General features: G+C 38.9%; 1 protein-coding gene across 3 annotated transcripts in view; it reads left to right on the forward strand.

The window, feature by feature from the left end:
* Nucleotides 1–18,991, forward strand: part of SAMD5 (sterile alpha motif domain containing 5) — a 413,981-nt gene that overhangs the window by 39,517 nt on the left and 355,473 nt on the right. Inside the window, exon 2 of one of the 3 annotated variants that reach the window (XM_072966011.1) lies at nt 7,625–12,511. The exons of the other annotated variants lie outside the window; for them this stretch is intronic. Within the exon in view, the coding sequence (XP_072822112.1) occupies nt 7,625–7,687 (63 nt within the window). The 3' untranslated portion in view covers nt 7,688–12,511. Of the gene's footprint in view, nt 1–7,624; nt 12,512–18,991 lie in introns of those variants that run through there. 3 annotated transcript variants of the gene reach the window in all.

The raw sequence follows: 18,991 nt of genomic DNA on the forward strand, positions 1-18,991 counted from the left end.
AAATAGCCATTGAAACCTTCTGTCTTGTCTTGCAGTTTAAAGCATATCATAAATATTCAAGTAAATACTAGTGGACATCAAGCAAAAGGAAAACAATCATCCCAACTGCAGGTTATTTTATGTTTTTGATGCTGTAGCAAATAGTGAAATCTCAGTCTGCATCTTAATATACATGGAGCCCATGTAAAAGCACAGTATATAGTTTTTAATGTATTTTTTATAAATCATATCTTTCTTACATAATTAAACAGTTTGCATCATTTATTTAATAGAATGAAGTTAAAAATTTCTTATATATTATGAATGACATTAAATATAATGTCTAAGTAAGCATTATGCACAATATTTAGTATTCTGAATAAAAATAAAATACCTCTTGCCTAAGACCACATTTGCATGTACTGCTAAAAACAATGAAGTGGTGAAAAATACTCCTAAGAGTATTTGAGAAGTTATGTATTTCTGTGAAAGGGCTCCATACTAGTTTCTGAGCGCCGCTGTAACAAAGCACCACAAACTGAGTGGCTTAAAGCAACAGAAAATGTACTCCCTCACAGTTCTGGAGTCCAGAAATGAATCCCAGTCTCGGTGGGGCCATGCTCCCTCCAGAGGCTCTGAGGGAAATTCTTCCTTGCCTCTTCCAGTTTCTGGTGGCTCCTGGCGTTACTTGGCGTGTAACTGTATCACTCCTCAGCCTCTGTCTTCCCATGGCCTTCTCTGTGTGTGTCACTCTGTGTCCTCTCCTCTTCTTATAAGGACATCAGTGATTGCATTTAGGACCCACCCTAGATCCAGGATGATTTCATCTCCAGAGCTTAAACCAGCTGCAAAGGCTGTAATTCCAGGTTCACATTCTGAGGTTTGAGGTGGATGTGAATTTGGGGAGGACATTATTTGACTACTAATTCCCAGTCAAAAATGATGGGGGATGCAGACATACTTTTACAGGGTTGGGCTTTGCCGTTGCACAGAACTGCTCTGCCCCGATTGGCACTTTGGCCCTCTCAGGGTATCTGCACTTCTTTCTGCAGTAAGTTTTGCATATTTACTGTTATGTTAGAACCTCACTATATTTCTAACTTTTTATGTGACGTACAGTCAGTTTACAAGCTTGTGTCTTGGAGTATCTACACTTCAGAGCCTCAGGTTCCCCATGTGTAAACTCAGTCACGATAGCCATCGTGGTGGCTTGTGGTGAGAAGCAAAAGAGATGATGTACAAATATACTGTGTTCTCAGCACCATGTCTGGCACAGAGGAAGATCGCTTAATTACTATTGGTAGCTGTTTACTGTTGCCAGGGTACTCAGGTAATAATAATCATAGTATGTACTATAAAGTTATGGTTAATGGTAATTACATTGGTAATAATCGTGGTGTGAGTTAGCAGATTAGTGTTAATGGTGATTTCAGAGACCATTTGTACATGATAAATGATGATTTTACTGTGAGCAGGTGAATGAGAGATGGAGACAGGGAGGTGAGATACCCTTGACTGAGCAGCCAGTGAGCCTAGTTAGAGACAGACGTTGCTGTAGACTGACTGTGTCTTCCCCAAACATTATGTTACGTTGAAACCTAATCCCCAATGTCTTGGAAGTTGGAGGTGAGGCCTTTGGAGGGTGATTAGGTCATGAGGGTAAAGCCCTCAGAAAGGGGTTGGTGCCCTTATGAAAGAGACCCCAAGAGGCACCCTTGCCTTTTTCTCCTGGGAGAAGCCAGTGAGAAGATGGTGTCTGTGAACCAGGAGGATGGGCTCATCAAACGCTGAATCTGTGAGCACCTTGGTCTTGGATTCCCAGCCTCCAGAAGCGTGAGAAATAAATTTCTAGTGTTTATTTATTTAATTCTGTCACAGCAGCCCAGATAGACCAAGATAGTTATCCATGGTACCGTTTCATTGAAAGACCCACCAAAGATGTCTTCAAGAGCTGCACTGGAAGACAGAACACTAGGATGCAGCCTCTTCTAGCATTTATCCCTGTTTCTGTTCTGGACTTCTGTTGAGTATGTCTAGGCCTGTGTCCTGATCACTTTTTGGGGTGGTATTTGGAGACTTTGAAGCATACTACAGAAAAACTGTAAAATCCCTTTTCACTATGGTTCCATGCAGTCCAGTCCAGCTGCATCTGCATCTTGCAACTGTCAAGATGATTTCATGTCACAGTTCCCTTGCCGGAGGTGTCAGACACCCAGCCTCCACCCCCCCACACACTTCCTTTGAGCTCCTTAAAACTTTACCCTTGCCCCCCTCACCTCCCCTTCTGCAGATAACCTTGGCTAGGTCATTACTGAGAACTGCAAGTCCATTGCACATGAGCTGATCCCTCTCTTTTCCTTTCATCTCAAAAAGTGTTGGCATCTTTGCCCATCCATTATTCTTCCTTTCCGCTGTTTCTGATAAGGAATTACCCCTCTCCCCTCTAAGACTAACCCCTCCTCTGGGAATCTACTCTTGGCCCAAGTAATAATTATGGTTCATAATTATCCCTTTGTTTTCTTGCATTTGGTCTCTCTCCATGGAATCCTTCCACTCCATCTGTAAAAATGCCCAGAATCCTTCTTTGTTCTTAAAAGCACTGTCCCCTCCAGCTACTCTTTTGCCTCCTTAACTATGCTATTAAACTTCTTGAAAGTGTGGTGACCTAGCCCCTGCTTCATGTTGTGACCAGCTGTTAATTATTATAAAATTGTTGAAAGAACAATTCAGAATTTGCAACAGTTAAACTCCTGATAATTTCTTTCTGGTAGAGATAAGACATGACTAACTGAGCAGTCGGGAGGTCCCAGGCCTCTGAACCGTGGTCTCCTGGAATTCGCTGCCACTTGCAGACCACAGCCCAGTGCTCTGTTCTCCGTGTGGGTGACTTGAGCATATTCAGAATATTCAACGATGATTATAACAAAGTGCTTCTAAGAGATCGGGAATCTACATAGCTATTCAGTTGGAAAAATCATAAAATCAGTTAATGCCCTGAGGAGAACATAAACAAAAGATGCTTTTGTCTTTTAACCTCTGAATTTGTTCCTGAGAGTTTGCTGAATAATAAGTGGTTAGGAAAATCCCATCTGCTCCAGGATACTTTCCCTGTGCTGAAAACCTGCAGCTTTAGTCCTGAGTGAAGCTGAGAACTCATGTGGGTCCAGAGAAGCTGGTGAGAAGCAGTGCCGTTCGTTATAATCCATTTCATTTGTTCCAGGAACTAGACAGTAAATCAGTGCTTACCGAGGATGCACCACGGATGAAGACAGATGGGACAGTGGTGCAGCATGGGTTATAATGCATTTGGTATCTGTGTTTAAAGTCAAAAAAAGAAAATATACGTAGATCATTCTAGAGTCGGCCAAACATTTTTCTAGTTTACAGAATCCCTAGGAAATCTACCTCGTGGGACTCCTGTTGCAGGAGAAAGGACATATATGCCAGCTCAGGGTGTCACATAACATGGCATCCTCCAGCCTACAGGGGTCTGGGGGGCAGCCTCGGCCATCCCTGTGCCGTGGCTGGAGGGACCCTCAGATACCTTTCCAGGAACTGAAAGTTGACCATGAAGATATATATGAGTTTAGTGAACGTATGGATAATTTTTCCTTGTCGTGTAGGCAAAGGGAGCTGTGCTATCTGACTTGCTAGACTAAAATTTCTCAATAGCAACTTAGTTTACTGAGAAATTATGTGTAAAAAGTATACTGTGGACACTTCAATCGATGAGCAGTAGCAGTGTGAGACATAAAGTTCCCGAGGGAGATATAAAGCAGTGTCAAATGTGGTTTTTCTGCCACTGGAGAAGTTTACAGTTAAAATGAGGCTGTGTTTACCCCGCCCACCCCCACCCCATCCCCTAGCAAATTATTAACCTTCCTTGATTCCATAGTGATGGGTAGTGTGACATGGCTAAGTGTTGAGAAAGTCATGAGCAAAAAAAGTCTTGTCTTATCACCAACTGCCCAAAGGTTCAGATGTGTGCACCTTGTGCCATCCAGGAGGAGAGAAGGCAACATTTGTACCATCATTCTTTATTCATTTTTTCCCCATGAGACGGTCACCCACCTCTACCTTAGTTGTAAGGAAATCGCATGGACTAGTACAGTATTGTACAGTCACCAGTTTTATTTTTTTAATCTCAGCAACCAAATGTGGAGAATTTATTAGTTCTACATCTGCAATGGAGTACATTCTTTGAAATATTATCAAAATAGAGCAATAACTTCTAAATGGTTTAACCTGAGTATAATTTTGATTGCCTTTTAATTAGGGGGGAAATCACAAGCTAAAAAGTGTAACAGACTTGAAGCCAGTTAAAAATCAGAATAATCAGCTGAGAAAAAATGTAATCTCATAAATCTTAATTTTTAACCGCATGATAATAGTTTCTTTATCCCTTAAATAACTTTTCTGTGTCCCCGCCCTCTGCGCTGTTTCTCAGATTGGAGCTCTAGCATGGATTAGGAGAATTGCCAAATATCTGTGAAATAAGACTTTCCCTCCACCCATCCTATCCCCCAGGATAGCCTAGAACAAATGAAAACTGAGAAAGTCACAGTTCCATCCAAGAATTAGCTTTGTGTAGCCCTGATCTAAGAACTCTCATTGAAAGTGGTCTCAAAGGCAGGTGGAGGAAGAATTAGGCCAACTAGGGTATAAACCTTTAAGTAATTGTTCCTTAGAAATAGATAATAATTTGGCACATTACAGACTGCTGCTAAAAATGATTTTTAGCAAACTCTGTCTTTAAAAATAGCAAAACTTGGGGGGATGGTGTAACTCAAGTGGCAGATTCATGCTTAGCATGCATGAGGTCCTAGATTCAATCCCCAATACCTCCATTAAAATTTAAAAAAAAACAAAAAACTACCTCCCTCTACCAAAAAAAAAAAAAAAAAAAAGAAAGAAAGAAAGAAAGAAAAACTTCAGGAGCATCAATAGGACAAAAAGTAGAACTTGCTACTTATTGGTTCAGAGGTTGGCTTTCCTGAATTTTGAACAAGTTTCAGATTTGAGGCAATTCCTTTTATGATTTTTGAATCAACCTAGTACTCTATCCAAAGAAGACTGTAAACACATGTAAACAGATTGCTATTTTTCTTGGTGGAGTGAAGAGAGATCTTTTTTCTCTGTTGGAGTTTGCCGGATAATTTAGGGGGAAAATGAAATGAAAAAAATGTGCGTTGGTGGGAGCAGCTCTGTGAATGAGGCTGGACTGGCATTGCCTGTTCGCCCAGACAATGTATTTTCAGCAGTGATCTCCTTAAAACTGTTCAGAGTTTTAACATCTGTTCACATCTATTCTCGCTTGAAAAGTGGGATCTTCAAGGAGCAGCAGCAGGGATGTCACAAGGCATGTCACAGTGCACGCCAGAGCTCGAGGGAGCGCTCCTAGCAGGGAAATTACTGATGTTTCCTGTGATCATGAAGCAACATGTGCTCGGCTAATTACTGCTCTCCGACCGCTCTCACATCTTGAAACTCTCCATGACCCAACTGCGGAAATCCTGTTTGTCTGCCTCCCACCCTCTCCCCTAAAGAATGAAGACTAGCAAATTGCAAGGCTGGGCTTGTTTAATGAATGCGATTTGTTTTTGTTGAACCAAAGACACAAGAGGTTTCGGAGGCCATTAGCTTGATTCTAGATTTGAGAATGACTTCATGGCCCACATCTTTAGATGAGTAATATGGAGGGTGTATGTGCTTATTAGATGATAGCCTGTCCAAAGGCATTTTTCTTCGTGTCCAAAGGTTCCTGGAGTAACATGACCTTTGATGGTAGGTGAGGTCATCTTGCTGACTTCAGGCAGAGCGATATCAGGCCTGGCACAGACACCTGAGACTCGTTTTAATAAAAATGTCCTCCAGATGCTGCCCCCTTCCTCACTGACTCCTTCAGAATCCAGCAGTGGTCTTCCTGAGATCTTAGTAACCCTAATGCTGTAACCTGAGGCTCTTTCTGGTTTTTTGGATAGAAGTAGCAAGTTCTCTTGTAATATATATATACAAATTACATTTTTATATATATAGATATATATATATATAAATACTATTTTTGTTTCAGTGCCTTTTCATTCATTTATTTATTAGAACATTAAAAATGAAACAGTTTTGCCTTCTTCATGTTGAGGCAACTTCTCCCTTCCCCTCTCAAAAAGAAAAACTTACTTTGTCCAGACAGATTGAACATTACTTTTTCACAGTTCGTAACAGGAGTCTGATTTTCATAGAGGCATTGATTGCCTTGGCTATGGGTTTATTTGAGTGACTATTTAAATACTAGTGAGTAGGGAGATATTATTATTTGATCTTACAGGGGTAAAGAGGCCTGAAAACAGCTTGATTCGCTGGAGAAAGAAACTTCCTGAGCAAGAAGAGTAATACTTTCTATCCATTTAGGTACAATAGCGGGATGATACTACCCAAACTAATTAATAGTTGACATATTAGTTAACATATTGCCATCAGCAGGTGGCTGTTTGAGCCGGGGTGAAAATGGCATGTGCTCCAACAAATTATTATACCCTAGAGAAATGTGCAGAATTATTTTTTAAAAGCTTTTTAATAATGCCAGCAATATGATTTTGGGGGGGACAAGAGATTAAACTGGGGGTAGCCCTGGAGAGCTATAGGCTAGAAAACCAAACCAAAACAAAATCAAAAGAGAGCAAAATTGATTCAACCTTTCCCCAAAGCTTTTCCAATTAAAAAACAAGTAAATAGTTGAATCCAAGCAACACAGTCTGCCTGTCATATCAGAAGTCACAGGGGAGACCCAGGCATCCTCATTCTTCCTTCACACTTTTTTTTTCCCTTCTTCTCCTTTGTCCATTCTCGGTCTGTCAAGGGATTCTTGGCCCAGGGCCTAACCATGACAGAGGGGCAGGAAACTGGAATCTGTTGCTGTCTTTTCCATTTCAGAGGAATCATTGTGACCATGAAGGGGTTAAAACTGTCAACACGGATCAGACCTTGGAGATAATTAGTGTAATATCAATCCCAGAACACTGGTGCAGATGACCACACAGTAGCAGATGAATTCTACTAGGCTAGTGCTCTGTACGAAATCCTCAGTAATCTCTTTCCAGCTCATGCACAACTATGCTTTTTAAACGCCTATGTGAAAAATTACTGTTTGTGCATACAACATGATTATGACTAAAGATGATTGTGCATCTTTTTTATTGTGGAAAGAGCACTTGAATTAGCACTTGCACATACAAGCTGGACAGATATGTATCCTCTGAGCATGAGATAGGTCACCTTTGAAATGTTTCACAGCATGTTGGACTGTCACTCTGACTAAGGCTGCCAAAATGTAGACTTGGCAAGGTATACCTGAAGTTTTTTGTTTTTTTTTTTTTTACTTTCCTTACAAGAAACATGAAAGGAAAAAGAAGTAGATTTTTTTTAAAACAAAACATTGGCTTGAGAAGAATAAAATACATTTTTCATTAATTAACTTCAAAGAGAAAATTGATAGATAAAAAGCAGAGACTTGAAGCTGTTTGTCTAAAGTACGTGTGGTAACCAGAAAGGGAGAAGTATGACTTAAGAGTTGGAGCAAGAATCCATGATGGACTAGGGGAAGAATGGGTAAAGGAGAACTTAAATAACCCCGATATGTTCAAATCCACAGGTCCCAATGGCTGGCATCCTAGCGTACTTAATGAATTGGCCGAAGTCATCACAGAACCACTAGATATCATTTTTGAGAACTCGTGGAGGACTGATGAGGTGCCTGAAGACTGGAAAAGGGCATATTTAGAACCTTCTTTCAAAAGGGGAAATGGATGATGACCCTGGAAATACTCATCAGCTTAACTTTTTTGCTTGGAAAAATTCTGGAATAATCAACTTAGTATACTGGGTAACTAACTTACAATAGCTAGAAATAAGGCAGTGGAACATCACACGTGAAGAAGTACTGAGTTCATTTTTTAGAGACACATCATTGTGAGATAGAACCTTATGCATACTTTGGGATTCTACCCTCTCGACTATGAATTCTTGATGAAGATAAATGAGGTTGGCTAAGGCATTTGGGTACCAACAAATTTTAAGTGTAACACAAGGCAAAAAGTTTTCTGGCATTAGCTAGAAATTACATCACTTCTAAATTAGCCTTTAATTTGAGAATGGTCATTTTAATTTAGCATTTTAAGATGTATTTTTTTCACTTCATGTAGGACTGTTTTCATAGGTTGAGATATTTTATACAACTCCATAGAATAGTTTGGTGAAGGAATTCTTATGTTGAGGTGCTTTATATAGTTATTTCATATATAGGGACAATTATTAAGCTGACAAATTCAGGAACATCAGCAAGGGAAGGAACTTTTCTCTAACTTCTCTTTTTAAACTTAATCTGGCTGAAGTTTAGTGTTAGGATTCATGAGTGTCTTGCTCTGACATGCACTGAAGAAGAACCAGCTGTGTAACTTGACGGCTAGTGGACTACCATGGCCAATGGCAGTGCCTTGTCGCCTTGTCCGTCCTCACTCCCCAGTTTCTGACGTCAGGCCTTAGGGGGACAGTGAAGTGGGTGGTGGCAGTGGGCTGTAAGAGGCCTGAGTAACCACAGCCAAGAAGGAGAGTAGACGGAAGTGGGAGGAAGAATTAAGATGAATCTGGAGTTTTTCTAATTCCTACTGTTCTTGCCTTGGAATGTTGGCAATTTTTCTTTTCTGCTTAGAAAATGCAACTCTGTTGATGGGACCAAAAACTTAGTTTAAAAAGTGATCATCAAAGAAGATACAGATAGGCAGCGAGCTCCTGGGTCAGACAGCTGCTGAAAGCAGCTGGGCAGTATTGTATTCCAGAATCTTCCCTGCACTACTTAGTTGTACATGAGTCGGGGAAAGTATAGCTCAGTGGTAGAGTGTGTGCTTAGCATGCACGAGGTCCTGGGTTCAATCCTCAGTACCTCCGTTTAAAAATAAATAAATAAATAAGTAAATAAACACCCCTCCCCACCACCCCCCAAAAGAGAGGTATGTAATTTACATTCATTTCCTCTTGGTGCATACTGGTGCCTAGGAATGGGTAGTCAGCTAAGGTCTCCAAGGCTGATTTTATTACAATACTGCTTTAAAAATCTAAGGTTTACATAGTTTAGCTACTTCAAGAGATAATTTAGACACTGGGTAAAATCAACCTCATTCTGAAGTACAAATGCAAGGAAATTAAGCTCTAAAAGCCTGTATACATTGTCTTTTAAACGACGTATTACAGCTTGTAGTTTGTAAGAATTAGAACTCTAATCAAACTTTCAGCATTGTTTTTTCAAGTGAACTAGAGTCTGTAAAATTTCCAAGCTGAGTTTTTTCGTTTTTCAAGGACTGGGGGTCTCTATAGATGATAGATATAATTTATTGTGATAATAAATGGCTTCCTGTCCGAGACCTCATTTCCAGGTGCGACGTCTGTGGTAGATTTATTTCACAGATGTACGTTTACATGCGTTTGTTGAACTGTTGCTAGAAAGGGCCCAATTTCTGAAAAATCTATTACTTTCACTGTGGACATTATGATGCAATCTACCACAACCAAAAAGGAGATTCTCTGGTTGTTTTAAAATGTATTTTCTATTTGTGTAATATCTAAATTCAGTTATTTTGCTAAATTTAAATCTTCTTTTTGTGTCTGCTATTGGAATTTGAAAATCACAAGCCTCTACCTAAATTAAGAGGCACAATCTAGAACAGTGACATAGCCAATGGATTATTAAAGACCTCTTACCTGAAGCTAGAGGAAGGAAACTTTAAAATAAGCAGAAAAATATTAAAGGCAGCTTAGTAATTCCTTTGCATTAAGCTTAAGAAGAGTAATTTTTTCATAGTGTTTTTTCTTTTATCTAACATTCATGATACTCTTAATTTTTTAAGGTAAAGGAAATAGCTGAGGGGCAAATTTATTATCAAAACCAGAGGGTTATCTTGCTTTGTATTTCCTATAACATCAAGAGAGGTTACAGACTTTTACTTCATAATATTGAGGAATTTGGAGGATTAAAGCAAAATTTTCCTCATTTCATATTAAAACAAAATTTTTTGAGGTAAGGAAAGATTTTATTCACATATTTCTTGCTAGAGAGAATGCATAATTTTAAGGGCTGCTACCTCACCAAAGGCATTTACAGCAACATGGAATAACTGTACTCCAGCATCTTGGTGTTGTGAAATTAATAGCAAAAACAATAAGCCTTGAGTTTTTATTTTAGAGTTCCTCAGATATTAGTTAAAATTCTAGAATCATGTTGATAGCTTTTTCCTGTGGTGAATCTGTTACAAACATAAGCTATGGTGTAGCGTGAGGTTTGATCTTGAAAAATTATTAAACTCATCAGAACTTTTCATCCTTGTCCATAAAATGGGAACAATAAATATCTCGTATAGTTCTTAAGAGGCTTAAGTGTTCTGCAGCATATAGTCACACAGTTCTTGGTTCTGTGCTTGACACATAGTAGGTGTACAATGCCTTGCTCCCTTCCCTTCTTTTTTTCCTGTTATAGGAACCAGATTATCTTAAAACTGACTGGAACACTCAGGCATTAATTGACATGTCCTTATTGCTGTCTGCAACCCAGGGACTAGGGTCCTTTGCTTTCTTATAGGAAGGATGAAACAAGGTTACAGTGACTGCGCACAGTAGGAGTTGGGTAAATGCTTATTGACTGAATGAAAAGAATGTGATTTTTTAAAAAAACAGTGAGCGAATTCCTAAGGCCAGCACTTTTCAAGTCTGGGGAAATAGTCACATAGACACGTAGAAAGGTGTTTTTTTCAGTGTCCTCTTTTTGTGACAGCTTTAGATTGACACATTTGGTGTGCAAATTAGTGAGTGGCGAATGTGCATCTTCTTCTGATTTTATGACCATGATTTACAAGTTAGGAGTGCAAATGTGCATCCGCCATAGCCTTTTCTGGGATAAATCCAGCCAAGACACAAAGCAGATGATGGTGGATCAGCAAACTCTTTTCTGTGTGAAGAGAAACCAGACGCACCAGTGACTGGGAAACACCTGCCAGCAACCTGAGGCGAGCCTGTTGGGATTGTGCTCTCTGAAGCGTCTGAGCTTTATAAATGGGTCTCTTGCACCAGCGTTGAAGAATCACAAAAAGGAAGGTTGAAGAAAATTCAATTCTTGGACAAAATGATTAATTTTTACATATAATGTTTAATTAGGTGTCAAAATATCATATTCAGGCAGGTGGAAGATTTCTAAATTTCAAAGTAAATAAAGAATAAAGAATAGAAGATTATATCCAGAGACAGACACAGGAGATGAACAAGAGCTTCACCTTGAAAACTGCCGGTTCTTCATTCCAACCAAGGACCGTGTAACAGGAATTCTTCAAAGAGATCAGCTGACAACTCATGCTAAGAAGAAAGCCATCATAGCTGCTGTATTCAGTTAAACAAAATAAGTTGTGCAGAGCAAAGCAAATCAGCCAGGCCTTTTCTCTGTTAGAATTTTCTAATTTTATTATTCACAGTCTCAGTGGTCATCAATTAAGTATTCCTACATCAGATGTTTTGCACTATCAGATTCGTTGATTAGAAAATCCTCTTCAGCTTTATGTTATTAATCTCTAAGGAGATAAAGTCAAATAACTTCCTGCTCCAGGATCATTATTTTAGGTATTTCCATAAAACGCAAAAAAAAAAAAAAGGTAGTTTAGAAAAATGAACACCACTTTTTTTTTTAACTTATCAAAATTGATATTTTCTTTTAAATTGTTTAAATTCCTGGAAAGGAAGTTGTTTTTTTTTATTGTTGTTGTTAAAAGATAACTTTTAGAAGAAAATGGGAAGTTGAATTCTGTCTCAAGAGCTCGGTGGTATTTTTTTGACAAGCTGGCCAAAATTTCTTCCAATGGAATGAAAGGAAGTCAGTCAACTAGTAAATGTTGTTTGAGACAAGAAATGTCTTTTAGAGATGTATTCTGTATCACACCCTCTGTCAGATGAATTTTCCCTTGTTATTCCGAAAATGAAACACTATGTTGGATACCTTGAGGGCAAAGTGGTATATTGATTGGGGCAAATATTAGAAATTCTGTTGTTCGTTGAAGTTGTTGCCCTGCTTCCTAAGCTTGACAGTGTTCTGAGATACCCTATGGGTTACCGAAGCATTATTTATTGACAAGCGCTGCCCGTGTAGAAAAGTGTGCATGGGTCTGAAAAATCATCTTGTGTCCATCCAAGCAGTAGAGCATAGGTTCGTTCTAAATGAAAGTTGCTGTGTGGTTTTGTGTGTGTAATTGCAATTGACACGTTTTTCCTTTCAGTTACTGTTTTAAAAAGGGACCATGGGAGAAGGCACTACGGAAAGCCGAACTGGAGCAGCGTCATGAGCCCTGGGACGTATGCATGTGCAAGGACTGTGATTTGCAAACATATGTCTGCTGCTCAATAAATGTTCCAGCTTTCACAGCAGTTCCGCCTTGGCCTCTTTTGTAATCGTTTACATTTTGATGAATGGGATAGAGTCTGTGCATTACTTAAATGGACCATATATAAATGTTTATGTTACTGGAGCATTATGGTTAGCATGGGAAATCAGAGAGCTAACGCAGAAGAAAGGGGAAAGCCAGGCTCCCCACACTGCATGCAAAATTCAAATAAATCGTTACGATGTGTGCTTGGATGCTTCTGTGCGATGGTTGTATATGTGTATGTTGTGGCTTCCTCCCTTCTCCACCCACCCCACTTTTGACTAAGAAAGTACTTTTGAGGGTGATAGCATGTGATTCGGTGCCAGTAATTGTGGCTCCTCCACAGTAGGAGGTGAGGTGGTGGGATATATTAGGTGGGATTGCAAGTGACATTTCTCCACATGGGATCTGCTGTGGCTCCCAGAGTCCCTGAATCTCCATCACCCAGTGGTTGTTGTGATTCAGCTCTAGATAAGCAGCATCTCTGGGATCATGAGCTCTAAATCCCAGCCTTACCACCTTCTGCCTTCAGGACCTCGAGTGAATGAAATAATTCTTGTAAATGCTTAGTGCAATAATTAGCACTTGATAAGTAGCCCTGGACATTAATTCAGAGATGTTTAGTAATAGTGTTTGGGTTCTGTGTGAATGGTGTCAGGTGACAGTTTTGATGATGAATAGCTGTATTTATTCGTACTGAATACAAGATGAGAGAAAAGTAAAGTTAAAGAGAGGAAGATGTGGAGCAAATATTAGGAAGAAGTATGTAAAATTTTGATTTTCAGAAATGAAAAGGGACCTGAGGATGATCTAGACGGGTTCAGAAATTGTGTAGTTAAGACCTGAGCATGTTGAGGAGCCCTGAGCATGTAGCATACCCACAATGCCACTGGGCTGGTGATAAACAGTTGAGGTCTTCCCAGATCCTCTAATCCTGGCTTTTTGTCTGATGTCAGATCCTAGAAAGTATACCTACAGGGATCTGTGGCATCTTCAAAAAAAAGACCCATCTTTCTAGACAGCCTTAGATTCAGCTTAGGTTCATAGTTCTCAAGGCATAGTCTTAGAACTCTTTTGTTCATAAACTAAAGCTCCAACCAGCCCCAGGGCTCTGCGTGGGCTAGTATTGAGGTATGAAAACCTAATCTTTCAGCTTGAAAATCTTACACTTCAGGTGTTCTTTGATCTGTCAGCATATTTAGAAAAGTCAGTAATATTGGTGGGCAGCATTAAAATGTATTTTTAAAAATGGGGAAATATGTGCATGAAGTAGAGATCCGAAGTAAGGAGTATTTGATAAAGAACAGGATGGTTTATATCATTAATAAAATCGGTTCACCTAAGGCAGCCTTTAAAGTCTGCCAACTGAATCTGCTAAATGAATACTTAGAGTTTCATTCCAGGCCACATGCTGCCCTACTGAGGATTTTTAATTCAAAAGAGTAATCTTGAACAATTTGAAGTGAAAAATTCAGTCCTCATCTTCCCCCACCTTACAGTTTCTCTCAGGACAGGGTGCACTCACATAATTATGGATGCTCTTTTGGCCAACCTTGTTCTCTACTTTATTATAACCATGTACCATTAACAGGATGTCTGTGGACTCTCATCTGTCTCTTGGTTGAATAATGAGCATGGATTGTGAATTGTGCATATTCGGTGTGTGCATTCTTTTATGTCCTTTGAGCTCCATCAATTTAATTTCAACTTCTTTTTGGAAATTAATCAATCTACATAATAGCATTTGCAAAAGCAGCCATTTTGAGTGAAGAAAATACATTTAATTTCTTTCTAAATCCTGACCTATAAATCAAAAGCCCTGAATGCAATCCAGTTTTGGCTTTCCTGGTGAGTAGCTGGCTAAGTCACTTCCTTTTACTCCTTTGCTGTTCTCAGGTCTGTAAAACCTGAACAGCATTACCTAAACGCACCTTGTGAAAAGTTTGGGAAACAGATGGTATCTGTGAATAACATTATGTCTTTTAGAAGAAAGCCACAGAGTGGCGTGGTCTGGTTTTTCACTCAGACCTCCCCGAGGCTGTGAGCACACCTGGTTCGCCCCGACGCGGGTTGTTCCCCACTTAGTACTTCATGGTTCTGGGGTATTCCTGGCAGGTTGTAGGTGCTCAGTAAGTCCTGAATGAACGAAGGACCAAGTGAACTTTCCCATGTGCCGAAGGAAACTGAGTGCTGAAGTTGTATCCATTGGTTCTACCAAGGCATTTCCTGGTCTCAGGGAACCTGGGGGAACTTGGTGGCCTTTGGTTTGAAGGAGAGCATGCCTTTCACTCTGAAACCCAGGAAACCAAGTTTCCCTTTATCAGGAATTCACCTTAGGGTGTGGTTTCTGTTATTATTCAGGTTCTCTGACTTTCCCTTTTCCTTTTGTATAAAACTATAAATGCAGTATTTTATAGAATAAAACTTGACATGCTCATTTAGGTTTTCTTTTGCAGAAATGGACTAAATATAATTTGTGAAGGCATGTGAAAGGACTAAAATGACACGCTATTTGAACTGTGATTTTCTGTTGGTTGTATTTTCCTAGTCTGAATTGTGAGAGGAATAGCATCTATTCCTACAGTTAAAGTGAATAAAATATCAACCTATTCCTGCAATTAAACCTAATCAAATTATGAAGAATGTACTTATCACAGACATGCGAGTGTATGGTGTGCTGCTAGACAAAATACAAAGGTATTTTGATAACCTATGCTACACAAATAGGAACTTCCCTCATGCATTGTATTTTTGAAGATTTTTTTCTTTTTTTTTTGAACTTTTTTTTATTGCGTTATAGTCATTTTACAATGTTGTGTCAAATTCCAGTGTAGAGCACAATTTTTCAGTTATACATGAACACACATACATTCATTGTCACATTCTCTTTCACTGTGAGCCACCACAAGATCCTGTATATATTTCCCTGTGCTACACAGTACAGTACATGATTTTTAGATATATTTTGAACACCCCTTTTAGATATATTTAATATGACCCATGATTTTATCCCTGGAAAGAATTATTTCTGCCCTAAAGATTACTTTTACTTTCTACCAATAGAAAGGCAAAAAAAAAAAAAAGTGGAATAGTTAAGTAAGTTAAGTCAGTCCAGGGTTGTTCAGACTGGGTTTAAATTAAAGACAGCACTGAGAATTACGGATGCTTGAGAAACTTGTAACTCTACTGTAATCACGCGCCTTGCCTTTCTTTTGTTCTGCTAATTATGTGCAAGGAAGGGAAGAACATGAAGGCTTTGGAATCAGAAAAACCTGGATGCAAATCCCAGTTCCCTCCACCTGGCCGAGTGACCTTAAGCAGGTTCCTGAACTTTCTGGTCTGTTTTGCCATCTGAAAAGTGAGGCAATAAAACCCCCTCAAAGAGGTCTTGTAGAAATTGAACAAACCAGCCTGTAAGATAACTGATAGAGCATCTTGTGTTGAAGGAACGAGCATCCCTACTAGAGATCAGGTAGGCAGTGTCGGCAGGTAGGAAGTGGAGGGGTGGGATATAGAAGGAAGTTTTGTGACTCATGACCTAAAATTGTTTTCAAGAAGTAAACCTAATCACTCCCCCGCAAAAAATAATAAAATAAAAAATAAAATAATTAAAAACAAATAAAATAAAATTGTTTTCAAGATATGTTAGAAAAAAGCATTCTTGCATTTCTTGGGTTGATTACAGATAACATATAGTTACCAACACTTAAAAGGAAATTTAATATGATGCCCCAAACAGTTCAAAGCATTCTAAGTGTTTGTTCTCATTTAATCTTCCTCACAACCCCATGAGGTAGATGTGGTCTTTATTTGAATTCTACAGCTAAGGAAACTGAAATAAAGACTTTTAGATAATTTACCCAAGGCCATTCAGCCAGTATCTAGGAAGGCTGGAATCTGAATCTCAAGAGTGTAACTTTAAGCCTGTCCTCTTTACCTTTATTTATGTTTTATGGGGCCAAATTATTATGAGACCAAACATAAGGGCCATAAATTAAGCAGGAGAGGGCAGATGGATGAGTATAGGGTTTATCGTAAAAGAGGGAGTGCTTGAGGAGTCAGGAGATGGGGAGAAGGTGTGAAGTGTATTGCAAGTCTAGGGTGCCACAGAGAGTGAGACACAAGTAGATGCCACTGAGAAAGAAGAAATGTTCAACTATTACACGATACAGCTTTTCAGTTAAGATTACAACTTATTGACAGTTATCTTGGACTTACTTGCACATAGAGGTTTATGATTTATATCTCAGACGTACATCAGAAAAGTAAAGCTAAGTCAGCGTGAGGTAATTCTGCAATGTTTTTCTAGACAGACTCCTCTGAGTCACTTTTGGACTCAGGTGCATCCTCCCAGTGTCGTCATATGGCCGGCAGGAGTGCTGCCAGTGCGGTCTGAGCGCCTCTGTCATCTCTGGATTTCATCCAAACCCTTCTGTGACTTTAGATGTGGAGGCTCTCTTGATCTCACCCGAAGCTGTCTGCAGAAGGTTTCCAGACGGTGTCTCATCCTTTCTTCACAGGGTCATTAAGTGGTTTTTTAGCTGAAATGTGGACTTGGGCTATGCAGCTGTGCCATCAGGAATGGCATCTGCATTTGCACGTGTGCACCTGAGTGGCACCTGCATCAAAGTTGGCTGCAGTGCCCCTCCATCGTTCTCCACAAATGTGTGCATTCAAATCCGTGAAACATGCTTGCATGTCAAGTTACGAGGAAATTTTGACCACTCTTCTCATTTTACTTTCTGTCCCTCTAATTACGCTTTAGTAATTTTGTCTTTAACTACCTTAGACACAATAAGACTTTAAAAAAATTTTTTGTAGTTGAGTCTGTGCTAATATTACTCTCCAGTGGCTCTCTGACGTGATTTACCCCATAGTCACTTAATACATATTGGTAATGTTTGGTTATCTGTTATTCTGTATTTCATTGGGATCCCTGGCTCGTGGAGAGTCTTTAAATAATGATTTAAATATTATTTTATAGAATTTAGCATCTTGCCCCATGGAATAATAATAATTTTTATTTGGATTACCGTAATAATGATGCCCCATTACAGAGTCAACCATTGTAGCACCAGCGCTCCTGCCCACTGTTGGAAGCAGGAGTTTGTTCTCATTAATGCTTCGAAGTAAGAAAGACTCTATATTGTAATTAGAATTCCAAGTGGCAACTCATAATTTGCTATTTGGCCTTTAAATACTAGGACCCTGTTAAAAATTTCTAAATGTCTTCAGGAGCTCTTAGGCTCCCATTCCTTGTGCTCAGAGTATCTGTGACATGGAGAAAGAGGGTAGGGCCTTGGGACCAGAGAGAAAGGAACACCAGACTCCCTACTACAGGTGAAAAAATACCAAGTGCTTTCATGGGTCAGAGCAAGCTATATACAAATTGCATTTAATCCGTGCTGTTACTGCTCCATTTTACAGGTGAGGAAACTAAGGCTCATAGACTTTTTAAATTCCTTAGGAAATTCATTTCACCTTTTTCATTCTAGGTGTTCTTAGATTTATAAAAGGTATACTTGTGAGTACTAGCCACATCCTGAAAATATACTGCATATAGCAGATGCTTGAAGTGGAAACTAATTTTATTACACTGGTTTTTAATTGCTTTTCTCCTCCATGCCCTAAGGCATGACAATTTTCCATTTGAAATCACCTTATACATTTTGAGAGGAAAATGAACATTTTGGAATTTTTAACCCCTCCCCCAAATCATTTTCTGTTACACAAATTGATTCTTCCTATTTTGTCTTAAGTGATTGATAATCTTTAATTTTTTTTTTTAAGAAAACTCAGGAGGCAACTTCCTACCAAGGTCCAAACATTTCCAAATGTTTCTGAATATTCTCCATGCTGCCTAAACTGAAGGTATTTAGTGACCAAATAATTTTTTAGTGGACCTTTGAATGAGAAAGCCTATCTTCTGTACTTTTAGTGAGCCAGTAATCATTCAGTTAGATACATAACAAACTGTAACCTTCAATGGTTCTCTCATCTGATAAAATCCCAGTGTTAGCATTAGAAATATTCCCTTTAGAAAATTGTTTCATTGCCCCCACCAAATACAAAACAGAGTAGTATTTATATATATGTTAAGACAAATTCAAGAATTTGATAGATGTAATTGATTAAGGCATAATTTAAAGGAATATTAAAATTATTGCCTCAAATTCTCAAGACTGTCTTCTTTCCTTCTTTTTCTCTTTCTCTTTCTTGAAACTGACAACAGAATGAATCAAATATGTCTCTTTTAGCCCACAAGTTCTATTCATCTGCTTTTATTTTTCTATGCTTTAATCTTCTTCCAAGTACATTCAAAGAATAAGCAAATATATTTTCTGAAAATCTTGGCCCATTTCCTAGATTTTGGAGGTGTGAGGAACGGGTTGGCAAAAAAGTGATTTTTGAATGAAAAATTAAATCTCTACTTAGATTTAAAAACTCCAGAGACATCACTGATACAAACCAAAGTAGCCATTTTTAGTAAGGAAAACATCCAGGTTGTATGTGATTTTGATGAATGAGTTAAAGAAAAACCATGTAGCCACTGAATATAGTGTTTA

Source organism: Vicugna pacos, chromosome 8, assembly GCF_048564905.1.
Source record: "Vicugna pacos chromosome 8, VicPac4, whole genome shotgun sequence".
Lineage (NCBI taxonomy): Eukaryota > Metazoa > Chordata > Mammalia > Artiodactyla > Camelidae > Vicugna > Vicugna pacos.